General features: G+C 43.3%; 1 protein-coding gene across 2 annotated transcripts in view; it reads left to right on the top strand.

Annotated features, from left to right (window-relative positions):
- The window catches only part of CAMK1D (calcium/calmodulin dependent protein kinase ID), a 418,443-nt gene that overhangs the window by 155,789 nt on the left and 246,767 nt on the right, over window positions 1-15,887 (top strand). For both annotated transcript variants that reach the window (XM_061179320.1, XM_061179330.1), the window contains exon 2: window positions 13,272-13,403. In XM_061179320.1, the coding sequence (XP_061035303.1) occupies window positions 13,272-13,403 (132 nt within the window). The remainder of the gene's footprint in view (window positions 1-13,271; window positions 13,404-15,887) is intronic.

Below are 15,887 nucleotides of genomic sequence, written 5' to 3'. Positions count from 1 at the left end.
AAAAATAGAATAGTTTTCTTTAAAAATCAAAGAAATATCTTGTCACAACATGAAAAAATACAATTTTTGAGTCACTGGAATTTTTACTTCTCCCATGATTATGCATTACCTAAAGTCCTTTATCTAAAAATCTGCTTTCTCATTTTTCCTACCAAATTTTACTTCTATAACCAGGATAAGGGGGAGAAGTATCATACCATAAACTCACAAAAAGTGACCTCAGGATTATCCAACTGTAAAATATGACTTAAGCATTAAGGTACATAGTGTACAGTTTAAAATATATCTGGAAAGACTAAGAATTTTTACGCTTCAAGAGAAACCTTTGAGGATCTTTCTGCATAGGCTTGCATAGAAATTTAGAGGAATACATTATAAAGGAGGAAAGGGACAGTAGTTTTTCCTCTACACTGCGTGGAAGGTCATTGGCCTACATCATTTACTTTGTGCATCTATAGCACAGGGAGGAATCCAAGGAGAGCCCCAGATAATGATGATCATCGAAACTGCCTTGGGCGTCAGTTGATGCCAGTATTGTTAGGGATAGAGACACAGAAGAGAATGACTTAGGACTTCTGCTCTCATCAGGCAAGCACACGAAGGACCACCATGGCATGTGTAAGTAGGACAATGAAGGTGTAAGCCAAGTGTGTGACCCTCATTCTGTCTGGTGGATGACAATTGAGAAAGCCTTCAAAGGTTAGGAAATATGATATATCAGCTAGGCCCTTTAAAATTTATAATGGAATATACTTCCATTTATAATGGAATTTTGCCAAGCAGAAAGAAAAAGGAACGGCATTCAAGGAAAGGAGGAGGTGGGGGGGGAATTGAACCCAGGCCAGTGGTGTGAAAGGGCATGGGTGTATTTGGGAAATGTCAGCTGACCTTTGTGGTTGGGCGGAGGTGACATGTGTGGGCGTGGTGGGGTGAGTTTGTGTTGGGGAGGATGGTTTGGTGGTAGATGAGCCTTCAGGTTGGGGTCAGGTTGGGGAGAGCTTTGAATGCCGTGGAAACTTGAGAAGGAGTTTAAACTTTATCCTGTGTAGACATAAAACCTCAATGTTTTAAGTAGGGTAGCCACACTGTCAGATCTTTGCTTTGGAAAAGTAATTCCAGGAGCAGGTAGGAGATAGCGGTGGGAGGTAGGCTTGCTGGGGGCAGAGGGGCCAGGAGAGAGTGCTGGGAGCAGAGTCCTGAGTGAATAAAGGAATGCGAACCAGAGCAGTGGTGTAGGGATGGACCAACAGACAGGCATCTGAGAATCATTTTAGAGGAAAGCTGGATATACTTGGTGATGGAAATGAGAGAGGGATGACATAGAGTTCTAGGCTGGGTTCCTGAATCTATAGAAATGAGACTGTATAGGAGAGAGAAGTTCGGGGATGAAGATACTGTTTTCTGCTTTGGTTATGGTGCTCTTGAGAGGCTGCCCGGGGGTTTCAGCTGGAGAACCCAAGTAGGCAGCTGGAAAGATGAGATCTGCACAGGAGGTGAGATGAGATGTTCAAATTTAGACCAAGGTTAGGGGGCCATGAGGAGAGAGGCGGTGTGGAAACAGCAAGCACCAGATTTCCCGGGGGTGGGTGTAGAATAGGATGAAGGCAGGGCTGAGGATGCAACCTCGGAGCTCGCTGATGTCTGATTGGAAGAAGAGGAGGAGGCGGCGATGGAGAGACGCTGGATGTAAAGGTGGAAGGAGAGAGCTGTAGTAGAACCAAGAAGAAGGGAGTTTTAGGAAGGAGGCCGAGACCATCAGAGGTCACACAAGAGACCAGCATGAATGAGCAGCAAGAAGGCGGCACTGCATGTAGCATTTGGGAGACCCCCCTCCCCTTCCCAGGGGCCCAGCCCTCCTGGTTCCAGTCAAGGGATGACTAGGGGAGAAGTCAGATTGTGGAGGCAGGATGGGGGGGATGCCAGGCAGGAGCGGCCACAGCACAGACTGCGTTTCAAGATGCAAGTGCGGCTCAGTCTGGCGGGAAGGCTCTACCGCTCAGGTTTAAATGCCCAAAGCTTGTATTTTACAGCTCAGGGAGTGCGACGTGCTTTGACCTCCTTGTATTTTTATAACTTGGTAACTCTCTGTCCTTGCTTGCGTTCTTAGGGATTTATTTCCTTGGGTTGTCTGGAGGCTTTCTGGCTCCCAGATAATTTTTCTTGCTGTCTTCCCTCCTACGACCAGCCCCCTCTCTCTCCCTCCGCCCTGCCCCATTCCCACCTCACACACGCAGACACACGCATCACTTTGTTGTGTAATTATGTTGAAAGTGCCCTAGCTCTTCATTCTTGAGTTTCTGCTTCTGATGTTTTTATTTAGCTTTCTTAGAACAGGGAAAGTGTCTTCCAGTGATTTCTGTTTATTGCAGGAACAATAACAATTTATGCTAATCTCATATCCCCCTAAGAAGACTAGAGACCTCTGTCTTTGGAAAGCTTAAAGCCGGGGGTAAATGCACACATTGTTTGGCTCAAAGAGGAAGCGAGGTGGATTTGCACTCTCGGGGCAGAGCGGGAGGACAGCTCACCCAAAGGCAGCATCTGACCCTCCCTTGCTGTCACCTGCCACGCTTGTGGGGAAGACGGCCTGCTAGCAGCCCCGCAGAGTGTCTTGAAAAGGACCTGGGAAGGGTTAGGAAGCGTACGTTTTCTTTTCTGACCCTTACTACCTGAGCCTCAGTATCTTCATCTGTAAAACAGAGGGGACGGTAACTTCTTGGGTTGCTGTATGAATTGGATTCGTTGATAGGGGCCAAAGCACTTTGTAAATGTCAAGTGGTACACAGCATCCGGCACCTCCAGTTATTCATATAACTTCTTTCTCCTTTAGGGAGGTAATGAGTGAAAAAGCTTATCAAATGTTTCCAATGTAACCATTTTTAAGCATACAATTCAGGGGCAGTAAGTACATTCACACTGTCGTGTAACCATGGCCATTATTCATCTTCCGAAGAACTTTTTCATCTTCCCAAATGGAAACTCTGTCCCCATAACTCCCCATTCCCCCCTCTCCCAGCCCCTGACAGCCACCACACTACTCTCTGTCTCAATGAATTTGACTATTTTAGGTACTTCGTATAAGTGGAATCGTACAGGATTTTTCCTCTTGATTCTGGCCTATTTCCCTGAGCATAACGTATCCAAGGTTCATCCATGTCGTAGCCTGTGTCAGAATTCCATTCCTTTTTATGGCTGAATAATATTTCATTGTATGTTTATACCACAATTTGTTTATCCTTTTATCCATCAGTGGATATTTGGGCTGTTTCTACCTTTTGGCTATTGTGAATAATGCTGCTATGAACATGGGTGTCCAAATACTGTTTGAGTCCCAGCTTTTGATTCTTTGGGGTGTGTACACAGAAGTGGAATTTCAGGCTGAGTTTCATTCTGGTAGGACGGGAATATATCCTTCGCTTTGTGACTCTGCTTAGTAACCGTGGAGTCACAAGGGGCCTTGTTCATTGTCAAGTCCCAGCTGCTTAGCTCACGAGGCCCTTTGCGTGTCTGTGTCCCCTTGTCCTGCCCTCGCTGTGGGGTCACAGACAGTTCATCCCTCCCTCCCAACATCAGGGACAAAGGCAGAGAAGCCTTCGATCCAGGAACACCACGTGTCACCTTGGCCTCAGCTGCCCGCAGCCGCCCACCAGCACTGGCTCTGATGGAGACCTCGAGCCCCCTCCCCATTGTCATGGGCCAAGGGGTTGATTCACGAGAAACCGCAGTTCTCACTCTGTTTCTGGGAGGGATTGATCTGCAGAGCAAGGCAGCACTTCTCTCATGTGTGCCCCTGACAGCGCAGCAGAATACCTCCTCTGCATTGGCCAAAGTCTGTTACTATTTTTACAGACTCTGAAGAGGAAGGAGCTCAGGGGGACACAGAGAGGGCAAGGGGACAGCCAAGGGGGAGAGGTCTGCCTGCAGTTCTCAGCTCAAGTTCTGGCTGCTGAGGGGCTTCTCCACCTTTTGGAAAATGGACGCAGTAAATCTGACAGACTCAGGAGAGAAACTGCCGGGGTGTCATCAGCATCAGGGACCCAAGAGGCAAATGGGGAAACTGGAAATGAATGCATGGAATCCATGGCATAAAATCACCTTTGGTGCTACCCTAATGTTCATAGCAGCACTATTTACAATAGCCAAGACATGGAAGCAACCTAAAGGTCCATGGACAGATGAATGGATAAAGAAGATATGGTACATATATATAATGGAATATTACTCAGCCATGAAAAAGAATGAAATACTGCCATTTGCAGCAACACAGATGGACCTAGAGATTATCATACTAAGTGAAGTAAGCCAGCCAGAGAAAAACAAATACCATATGATATCACTTATATGTGGAATCTAAAATATGATACAAATGAACTTATCTATGAAACAGAAACAGACTCATAGACATAGAGAACAGACTTGTGGTTGCCAAGGGGGAGGAGGGGAGAGGGATAAATTAGGAGTTTGGGATTAACAGATATACACTACTATGTATAAAATAGATAAACAATGAGGACCTACTGTATAGCACAGGAAACTATACTCAATACCTTGTAATAACCTATAATGGAAAAGAATTTGAAGAAGAATATATATACGTATAATTGAATCACTTTGCTATATACCTGAAACTAACACAACCTTGTAAATTAACTATACTTCAGTAAAAAAAAAAAAAAAAAAAAAAATCACCCGTGGTGCTAGAATCCTGGTCTTTCCTCACTGATTTTTCTTGTCTCTAACGTGGATCTTGTTCCACTTCCTGGAGGACAGGGAAAGGGAGCAGGTCCATAGCCGTCCACGTTCCTTCCATCTAAGAACCCTCCCTGGGAGAAGAATCTGCCTCAGTCCATCCCCGAGACAGACGTGAGGGAGAGGGGAAGCTCCTAGGCTGGGGATTCCCTCAAGTTGTTATGAATTGGCTTTTTTGGGCGAAAGCCATTGGCAGTGACCAAATGCCACTGGGAATGTCCGACGCCATATATCACTCTGTGATAAATCTGTCCTGGGTTTTATGTATTTCTGTTTCATAATTGCTGTTCTGGCTGAGTCAAATGTGAGGCATGTGGTGGGAGACTCCAACTTGGCCAATGCTTGTGAGCAGAGGATCTTTGTTCTGACATGTTCCACTTGGTTCTTTCATTGAATGCCTACCTTCTGCCCCTCTGGTTTCTATAATTAGATACAGACCTTGAAGATAGACTCCTCTCTCCAGAGTTAGGGTTCAGGAGGAACACTTGCCCCGAAGACTCACAGTTAATTGCACTACGTGGAGTGAATTCCTCTCACTGGAAAGGATTTAAAATATATGTATTCGTCTTCCTTTGGTCCAGGACAGATGCCTATCCCTGTCAGATGGCACAAGAGGGGGAGAGAAAAGTCCGTTCTTGCATAGGCATCTCTCTTTTTTTTTTTTAAATTAATTTTTATTAGAGTCTAGTTGATTTACAATGTTGTGTTTCTTCTGTACAGCAAAGTGAATCAGTTATACATATATACACTTTTATTTTTTTGAATTTTATTTATTTTTTTATACAGCAGGTTCTTATTATTCATCCATTTTATACACATCACTGTATACATGTCAATCCCAATCTCCCAATTCATCACACCACCACCCCCCAACCCCCGCCGCTTTCCCCCCTTGGTGTCCATACATTTGTTCTCTACATCTGTGTCTCAGTTTCTGCCCTGCAAACCAGTTCATCTGTACCATTTTTCTAGGTTCCACATATATGCGTTAATATACGATATTTGTTTTTCTCTTTCTGACTTACTTCACTCTGTATGAGAGTCTCTAGATTCATCCACGTCTCTACAAATGACCTAGTTTCGTTCCTTTTTATGGCTGAGTAATATTCCATTGTATATATGTACCACATCTTCTTTATCCACGCATCTGTCGATGGGCATTTAGGTTGCTTCCATGACCTGGGTATTGTAAATACTGCTGCAATGAACATTTTGGTGCATGACTCTTTTTGAATTATGGTTTTCTCAGGATATATGCCCAGTAGTGGGATTGCTGGGTCATATGGTAATTCCATTTTTAGTTTTTTAAGGAACCTCCATACTGTTCACCATAGTGGCTGTATCAATTTACATTCCCACCAACAGTGCAAGAGGGTTCCCTTTTCTCCACACCCTCTCCAGCATTTGTTGTTTGTAGATTTTCTGATGATGCCCATTGTAACTGGTGTGAGGTGATACCTCATTGTAGTTTTGATTTGCATTTCTCTAATAATTAGTGATATTGAGCAGCTTTTCATGTGCTTCTTGGCCATATGTATGTCTTCTTTGGAGAAATGTCTCTTTAGGTCTTCTGCCTATTTTTGGATTGGGTTGTTTGTTTTTCTAATATTGAGCTGCATGAACTGTTTATATATTTTGGAGATTAATCCTTTGTCCATTGATTCGTTTGCAAATATTATCTCCCATTCTGAGGGTTGTCTTTTCGTCTTGTTTATAGTTTCCTTTGCTGTGCAAAAGTTTTTAAAAAGTTTCATTAGGTCCCATTTGTTTCTTTTTGTTTTTATTTCCATTACTCTAGGAGGTGGATCAAAAAAGATCTTGCTGTGATTTATGTCAAAGAATGTTCTTCCTATGTTTTCCTCTAAGAGTTTTATAGTGTCCGGTCTTACATTTAGGTCTTGATTCCATTTTGAGTTTATTTTTGTGTATGGTATTAGGGAGTGTTCTAATTTCATTCTTTTACATGTAGCTGTCCAGTTTTCCCAGCACCGCTTATTGAAGAGACTGTCTTTTCTCCATTGTATATCCTTGCCTCCTTTGTCATAGATTAGCTGACCATAGGTGTGTGGGTTTATTTCTGGGCTTTCTATCCTGTTCCATTGATCTAGATTTCTGTTTTTGTGCCAGTACCATACTGTCTTGATTACTGTAGCTTTGTAGTATAGTCTGAAGTCAGGGAGTCTGATTCCTCCAGCTCCGTTTTTTTCCCTCAAGACTGCTTTGGCTATTCGAGGTCTTTTGTGTCTCCATACAAATTTTAAGATTTTTTGTTCTAGTTCTATAAAAAATGCCATGGGTAATTTGATAGGGATTGCATTGAATCTGTAGATTGCTTTGGGTAGTATAGTCATTTTCACAATATTGATTCTTCCAATCCAAGAACATGTTATATCTCTCCATCTGTTGGTATCATCTTTAATTTCTTCCATCAGTGTCTTATAGTTTTCTGCCTACAGGTCTTTTGTCTCCTTAGGTAGGTTTATTCCTAGGTATTTTATTCTTTTTGTTGCAATGGTAAATGGGAGTGTTTCCTTAATTTCTCTTTCAGATTTTTCATCATTAGTGTATAGGAATGCAAGATATTTCTGTGCATTACTTTTGTATCCTGAAACTTTACCAGATTCATTGATTAGCTCTAGTAGTTTTCTGGTGGCATCTTTAGGATTCTCTATGTATAGTATCATGTCATCTGCAAACAGTGACAGTTTTACTTCTTCTTTTCCAATTTGTATTCCTTTTATTTCTTTTTCTTCTCTGATTGCCATGGCTAGGACTTCCAAAACTATGTTGAATAATAGCGGTGAGAGTGGACATCCTTGTCTTGTTCCTGATCTTAGAGGAAATGCTTTCAGTTTTTCAACATTGAGGATGATGTTTGCTGTGGGTTTGTCATATATGGCCTTTATTATGTTGAGGTAGGTTCCCTCTATGCCCACTTTCTGGAGAGTTTTTATCATAAATGGGTGTTGAATTTTGTCAAAAGCTTTTTCTGCATCTATTGAGATGATCATATGGTTTTTATTCTCCAATTTGTTAATATGATGTATCACATTGATTGATTTGCATATATTGAAGAATCCTTGCATCCCTGGGATAAATCCCACTTGATCGTGGTGTATGATCCTTTTAATGCATTGTTGGATTTGGTTTGCTAGTATTTTGTTGAGGATTTTTGCATCTATATTCATCAGTGATATTGGTCTGTAATTTTATTTTTTTGTAGTATCTTTGTCTGGTTTTGGTATCAGGGTGATGGTGGCCTCATAGAATGAGTTTGGGAGTGATCCTTCTTCCGCAATTTTTTGGAGGAGTTTGAGAAGGATGGGTGTTAGCCCTTCTCTAAATGTTTGATAGAATTCACCTGTGAAGCCATCTGGTCCTGGACTTTTGTTTGTTGGAAGATTTTTAATCACAGTTTCAATTTCATTACTTGTGATTGGTCTGTTCATATTTTCTATTTCTTCCTGGTTCAGTCTTGGAAGGTTATACCTTTCTAAGAATTTGTCCATTTCTTCCAGGTTGTCCATTTTATTGGCATAGAGTTACTTGTAGTAGTCTCTTTGGATGCTTTGTATTTCTGCAGTGTCTGTTGTACCTTCTCCTTTTTCATTTCTAATTTTATTGATTTGAGTCCTCTCCCTCTTTTTCTTGATGAGTCTGGCTAATGGTTTATCAGTTTTGTTTATCTTTTCAAAGAACCATCTTTTAGTTTTATTGATCTTTGCTATTGTTTTCTTTGTTTCTATTTCATTTATTTCTGCTCTGATCTTTATGATTTCTTTCCTTCTGCTAACTTTGGGTTTTGTTTGTTCTTCTTTCTCTAGTTCCTTCCGGTGTAAGGTTAGATTGTTTACTTGAGATTTTTCTTGTTTCTTGAGGTAGGCTTGTATAGCTATAAACTTCCCTCTTAGAACTGCTTTTGCTGCATCCCATAGGTTTTGGATCGTCGTGTTTTCATTATCATTTGTCTCTAGGTATTTTTTGATTTCCTCTTTGATTTCTTCACTGATCTCTTGGTTATTTAGTAACGTATTGTTTAGCCTCCATGTGTTTGTGTTTTTTTCATTTTTTTCCCCTGTAATTCATTTCTAATCTCATAGCATTGTGGTCAGAAAAGATGCTTGGTATGATTTCAATTTTCTTAAATTTACTGAGGCTTGATTTGTGACCCAAAATGTGATCTATCCTGCAGAATGTTCCGTGCGCACTTGAGAAGAAAGTGTAATCTGCTGTTTTTGGATGGAATGTCCTATAAATATCAATTAAATCTATCTGGTCTACTGTGTTATTTAAAGCTTGTGTTTCCTTATTAATTTTCTGTTTGGATGATCTGTCCATTGGTGTAAGTGAGGTGTTAAAGTCCCCCACTAATAGTGTGTTACTGTCAATTTCCTCTTTTATAGCTTTTAGCAGTTGCCTTATGTGTTGAGGTGCTCCTATGTTGGGTGCATATATATTTATAATTGGTTTATCTTCTTCTTGGATTGATCCCTTGATCATTATATAGTGTCCTTCTTTGTCTCTTGTAACGTTCTTTATTTTAAAGTCTATTTTATCTGATATGAGCATTGCTACTCCAGCTTTCTTTAGATTTCCATTTGCATGGACTATCTTTTTCCATCTCCTCATTTTCAGTCTGAATGTGTCCCTAGGTCTGAAGTGGGTGTCTTGTAGACAGCATATATATGGGTCTTGTTTTTGTATCTATTCAGCAAGCCTGTGTCTTTTGGTTGGAGCATTTAATCCATTCACGTTTAAGGTAATTATCGATATGTATGTTCCTATGACCATTTTCTTAATTGTTTTGGGTTTGTTTTTGTAGGTCCTTTTCTTCTCTTGTGTTTCCCACTTAGAGAAGTTCCTTTAGCATTTGTTGTAGAGCTGGTTTGGTGGTGCTGAATTGTCTTACCTTTGCTTGTCTGTAAACCTTTTGATTTCTCCATCGAATCTGAATGAGATCCTTGCTGGGTAGAGTCATCTTGGTTGTAGGTTCTTCCCTTTCATCACTTTAAGTGTATCATGCCAATCCCTTCTGGCTTGTAGAGTTTCTGCTGAGAAATCAGCTATTAACCTTATGGGAGTTCCCTTGTATGTTATTTGTCGTTTTTCCCTTGCTTCTTTCAATAATTTTTCTTTGTCTTTAATTTTTGCCAATTTGATTACTGTGTGTCTCGGCGTGTTTCTCCTTGGGTTTATCCTGTATGGGACTCTCTGCGCTTCCTGGACTTGGGTGGCTATTTCCTTTCCCATGTTAGGGAAGTTTTTGACTATAATCTCTTCAAATATTTTCTCTGGTCCTTTCTCTCTCTCTTCTCCTTCTGGAACCCCTATAATGCAGATGTTGTTGCGTATAATGTTGTCCCAGAGATCTCTTAGACTGTCTTCATTTCTTTTCATTCTTTATTCTGTTCCACAGTAGTGAATTCCACCATTCTGTCTTCCAGGTCACTTATCCGTTCTTCTGCCTCAGTTATTCTGCTATTGATTCCTTCTAGTGTATTTTTCATTTCAGTTATTGTGTTGTTCGTCTCTGTTTGTTTGTTCTTTAATTCTTCTAGATCTTTGTTAAACATTTCTTGCGTCGTCTCGATCTTTGCCTCCATTGTTTTTCCGAGATCCTGGATCATCTTCACTATCATTATTCTGAATTCTTTTTCTGGAAGGTTTCCTATCTCTCCTTCATTTAGTTGTTTTTCTGGGGTTTTATCTTGTACCTTCATCTCGTACATAGCCCTCTGCCTTTTCCTCTTGTCTATCTTTCTGTGAATGTGGTTTTTGTTCCACAGGCTGCAGGGTTGTACTTCTTGCTTCTGGTGGATGAGAGGCTATCTAAGAGGCTTTTGCAAGTTTCCTAATGGGAGGGACTGGTGGTGGGTAGAGCTGGATGTTGCTCTGGTGGGCAGAGCTCAGTAAAACTTTAATCCACTTGTCTGCTGATGGGTGGGGCTGGGTTCCCTCCCTGTTGGTTGTTTGGACTCAGGCGACCCAACACTGGAGCCTCCCCGGGCTCTTTGGTGGGGCTAATAGCAGACTCTGGGAGGGCTCATGCCAAGGAGTACTTCCCAGAACTTCTGCTGCCAGTGTCCTTGTCCTCATGGTGAGCCACAGCCACCCCCCCCCCCCCCCGCCTCTTCAGGAGACCTTCCAACCCTATCAGGTAGATCTGGTTCAGTCTCCTATGCCGTCACTGCTCGTTCCCCTGGGTCCTGATGCGCACACACTACTTTGTGTGTGCCCTCCAGGAGTGGAGTCTCTGTTTCCCCCAGTCCTGTCGAAGTCCTGCAATCAAATCCTGCTAACTTTCAAAGTCTGATTCTCTAGGAATTCCTCCTCCTGTTGCCGGACCCCCAGATTGAGAAGCCTGAAATGGGGCTCAGAACCTTCACTCCAGTGGGTGGACTTCTGTGGTACAAGTGTTCTCCAGTTTGTGAGTCACCTACCCAGCAGTTATGGGATTTGATTTTATTGTGATTGCGCCCCTCCTACCGTCTCATAGTGGCTTCTCCTTTGTCTTTGGATGTGGGGTATCTTTTTTGGTGAGTTCCAGTGTCTTCCTGTTGATGATTGTTCAGCAGTTAGTTGTGATTCTGGTGTTCTTGCAAGAGGGAGTGAGAGCACGTCCTTCTACTCTGCCATCTTGAACCAATCTCCCCACTCTTTTTTATTTTTTTTTATTTTATTTTATTTTATTTTATTTTTTTTATTATTATTATTATTTTTTTTTATTTATTTATGGCTGTGTTGGGTCTTCGTTTCTGTGCGAGGGCTTTCTCTAGTTGTGGCAAGCGGGGGCCACTCTTCATCGCCATGCGCAGGCCTCTCACTGTCGCGGCCTCTCTTGTTGCGGAGCACAGGCTCCAGACGCGCAGGCTCAGTAATTGTGGCTCACGGGCCCAGTTGCTCCGTGGCATGTGGGATCTTCCCAGACCAGGGCTCGAACCCGTGTCCCCTGCATTGGCAGGCAGATTCTCAACCACTGCGCCACCAGGGAAGCCCCACTCTTTTTTAGATTCTGTTCCCATATAGGTCATTACAGAGTATTGAGTAGAGTTCCCTGTGCCATACCGTAGTTCTTATTATCTATTTTATATATAGTAGTGTGTGTATGTCGATCCCAAGCTCCCAATTTATCCCACCTCCCCTTTTCCCCCTTGGTAACCGTAAGTTTGTTTTCTACATCTGTGACTCTCTGTTTTGTAAATACATTCATTTGTATCATTTTTTTTAAGATTCCACATATAAGCGATATCATATGATATTTGTCTTTCTCTGTCTGACTTACTTCACTCAGTATGGTAGTCTCTAGTTCTACGCATGTTTCTGCAATTGACAATATTTTGTTCTTTTTTTATGGCTGAGTAATATTCCATTGTATATATGTACCACATCTTCTGTATCCATTCCTCCATTGCTTAGGCATCTCTTTGATGTTGGCTGAAGAACAAAGGCCCCGAGGGACCAATATTGGGATGACATTGGGACATTGGTCCTTCTAGTGGTCTCTTTTGATGTAGGAGAGTTTGTCTCTAGTCATAACTGTTTAGAAGCCATGTTTGGTGTGTATCAGAGGAAATGAGTTGCTCCTGAAAGTGTAGGAATAGAGAATGACTCAGTGGTTTTCCGTGGCCCGCGTGCACAAAGCCCAGGTTACAGAGGTCTGCAGCAGGCAATGGAGTTGTCTGTTTTTGTTTGAGTTGTTAGGGAAGTTGTGCCCCGGTACGAGAGCAGCACCCAGGCTTTGTCTGCTGGAAATAGACAAGGTGTCAGGTGAGGGGACAGTGCAGCCTCTGGGGCTCGCAGACCACCTCTCTGAAGAAATGTAATCTCTGGCCCTGAATGTTCTGGTTACATTTTCAGTTTGGTGATGTGGCCTCACAGAGTTAGATTTCTATTTTCAGGCAGGAAGTTCTCCCCACTCAGGGCATCATGTTTGTTTTTATTTGTTTGGTTGAAAAAAGAAACAACCTGCTCACTGCAGCCCTGCATGCCCCTACAAATTAATTAACCTGTGTCAATACCATGTGTCCCACACGTTAATTACACCCTTACCTATCTGTGAGAATTAATTACAGCTTTGCCAAGTGCTCTGAAATTTTCTTGGGAATGAAAGGGCCTGGGAGGAATCTAGACATTTCAGTGTTACCCTCTCGTCTGCTTGGGTGTGTGGGTGCTGACAGCTTCAGATGGGCCTGATCTTTCCCGCAGGAACCTTTCTGGAGCTTTTCTGTTGCTCCCAAGTGACTGCTGTTTGGTTGTTGTGCGGGATGGCAGGTGGCACTGGGAGGTGCCCACACCCACGTGGGCATTCCTGTGTCCCTTTGCAAGAGGTCACACTTGCCTTTGTCTACTCTCTGCATAAAGAAGTTTGGTTTGGAGTGTGGCTGGTTAAAAAGTCACAGTAATGCCGGGAATTGTTCCTCTTGTTATTACTCAGATTTTGGTAGTCGGATCAGAGGAGCTGTCGGGAGTACCCAGATCTCCTGAATCTAAAGCCGCTTCTCTTTCTCCCTCTTTGTTCACAGCGGGGCATTTTCCGAAGTGGTCTTAGCTGAAGAGAAGGCAACTGGAAAACTCTTTGCGGTGAAGTGTATCCCCAAGAAGGCACTGAAGGGCAAAGAAAGCAGCATAGAGAATGAGATTGCGGTCCTGAGAAAGTAAGTGCCAGGAGGGATGGCCTCCTTCCCCCACCGCCCAGTGGATGATGCTCCGGGATGATTGGGCCTCTGACTCACGGGAGGGAGGAGGCTGCCGGGAGCTGGCTGCCCAGTGGTCGGAGAGCGTGACCAGGATGCTGGCCCGCAGTGAGGGGTGGGCTTGTTAACCCTGACTGCCTTTCATGTAGGGCGTCCAGAGCACTTTCCAGATTATATAACATTTCCTAACGTCTGTGCCAGTCATTTGAGGTTGTTATTCTCTCCGAAGAACATGGCAGTCAGATGGACTCGGTTTTGAACCGAGACCCCGCCACTCCCTGCAGCTGGGTGACCTTGGACTGGTTCCTGAGCTCTGAGCCTCCCCATAAACTGGAGTTAACAGTATCCTCCCAGGTGTCCTCAGGATTAAGTGAGATGGTGCTTAGCAAGTGTTTGTTCAGCACCTGCTGCATAGTAAGTGCTCAGTGAAAGGGTAGCTGCCACTGCCCACAGTTACTATTATTGTTTTCTTGTTGTTGTGGCTTTATTTTATAAGAAGGAGGTGAAGCTCAGACATGGAAGTCACTTGTCCATCGCCTTGCAGCTCAGATGTGGCACAGCCAGGGAAGTAACCGCCCCCCCCCGCAGTGTGATTTCCAGTCTTTGGTGGGTCTCCTGCTCTCTGCCACACGCCACCCGGCACCCAGCAAGTGCCAGAGCTCACTGGTTACCTGCTTCACCTCTTCACTGAGTTTGATTTTGCTCCCCATGTAATAGAACCTGGATAGGGTTCCTGGACCCAGTTCCAAGGTGTGTGGCTCAGGGTTTTCCCACACCAACAAACAATTCTTTGTTGCCAGCAGGGTGTCCGAGAGTTCAACTCAGTCCTGACACTGTCCACCCGGAGACAGAATCAGATCCCACAGGTGAAGGGCTCAGTCCCCTGAGACCGCCCCCCACTTCAGGCTCCAGTCACAAGCTTGGGTTGTTACCTGTACTTCTGACCAACTGAGGTTCCCAGGACCCTCTCCTGGGGTTCGATCAATTTGCTAGAACGGCTCACAGAACTCAGGAAAACCCGTTTACTCACTAGATTACCGAATTATTCTGAAAGGATATTAAAGGATGCGAACCAACAGCTAGATGGAAGAGATACCCAGGGCAGGGTCCCGAACAAAGGATCTTCTGTCCTCTTGGAGCGTGGGGCAGCACGGTGGCATGCAGAAGCGTTCTGGTTCTCCAATGTGGAAGCTCTCCAAAAAGGGACAAAAACTTGTCCTTTGGGGTTTTTATGGAGGCTTCATTATATAGTCGTGATTGATAAAAATCTTTGGCCATTGGTGATTGGTTCAACGTCCAGCCCCTCTCCCCTCCCCAGAAATCAGGGAGATGGAACCCAACCCTCTAGTCACGTGGTTGGTTCTCCTGGCAACCAGCCCCCATCCTTAGGTGCTTCTAAAAGTCACCTCATTCACATAACAAAGAAACTTCTGTCTCTCTCAACACTTAGGAAACTCCAAGGGTTTTGGGAGCCGTGAGTCAGGAACCGTGGACAAGACCAAATATATATATGAGAAATATATTTTGGTCATCTCAGTGACCAAATATATATTTCTTATAAATTGCAGTATCACAGAATCAAATCAAAATCATGCCTCCAGCCCAGTGGTGCACAGAGAACCATTCTGATGTGGCTGGATCCACCCAAAAGATGGCCTCCCATTAGCGTGGTGTCCAGGCTGCTCCCCATGTCCTCATGATCAAGCCATTCCCCCGTGTCTCACAAGGTTTGGGGGAACAAACCTTTATATGGGACCTGCTTTTGCGTGATTGGAGTGTATCTGAGCATTGTCCTGTGAAGTTTTTAAGCTCTCCTATTAGTAAAAGATGTTAGAAATATCCTTGAAATTTTGGGGCTTTGGAATCAGCACAAAGTAAGAATCAGATAAGCAAAGAAAAATGGGAACAAGCCTTACAGGGTCTCAAAACAAGATGTCACACTGTCTGCATTCTTCCTGAGTAAGCCACCTCTCCCACTTCTGTGTCTTGGGGACCAACAGTGCCCTCTGAACAATGCTTTGTTGCCGTCAATACAAACCCAGCGCCACTGAGGTGGTCCGGATCTTTCTGTTCTGCAGCATATGTGATGTGTGTTCTAGAACAAATGGGTCTCGATGGCTTTTTAGTACAGGGGTTCTGTTATTTGTTTGTTTGGTTTCTAGGTTGTCTCTTAGGGACCTGAAGAGTTTCAGGTTGTCCTGTGAGGACTGCATGAAATGATTCTGTGGCAGAGAATTTGGGAAAACAAATTACTCTAAGTACATTAGCATCAAGCAGGAAAACAGTATGTTAATGAAACATTTATTTAAATTGTTCATTTTCCAATATGAAATCAGCACTCAGAGAAGAGGATATTGGCTATGTATTAAGTTGTAGCCACATTGCAGACATTTGGCATTTGAGATGGAATTCTGGGTGGGCTCAGAGCTTCCCAGAGGGCCTGCC

Source organism: Eubalaena glacialis, chromosome 2, assembly GCF_028564815.1.
Source record: "Eubalaena glacialis isolate mEubGla1 chromosome 2, mEubGla1.1.hap2.+ XY, whole genome shotgun sequence".
Lineage (NCBI taxonomy): Eukaryota > Metazoa > Chordata > Mammalia > Artiodactyla > Balaenidae > Eubalaena > Eubalaena glacialis.
Note: the sequence above shows the minus strand (reverse complement) of the source record. Positions and strands in the feature narration are given on the sequence as shown.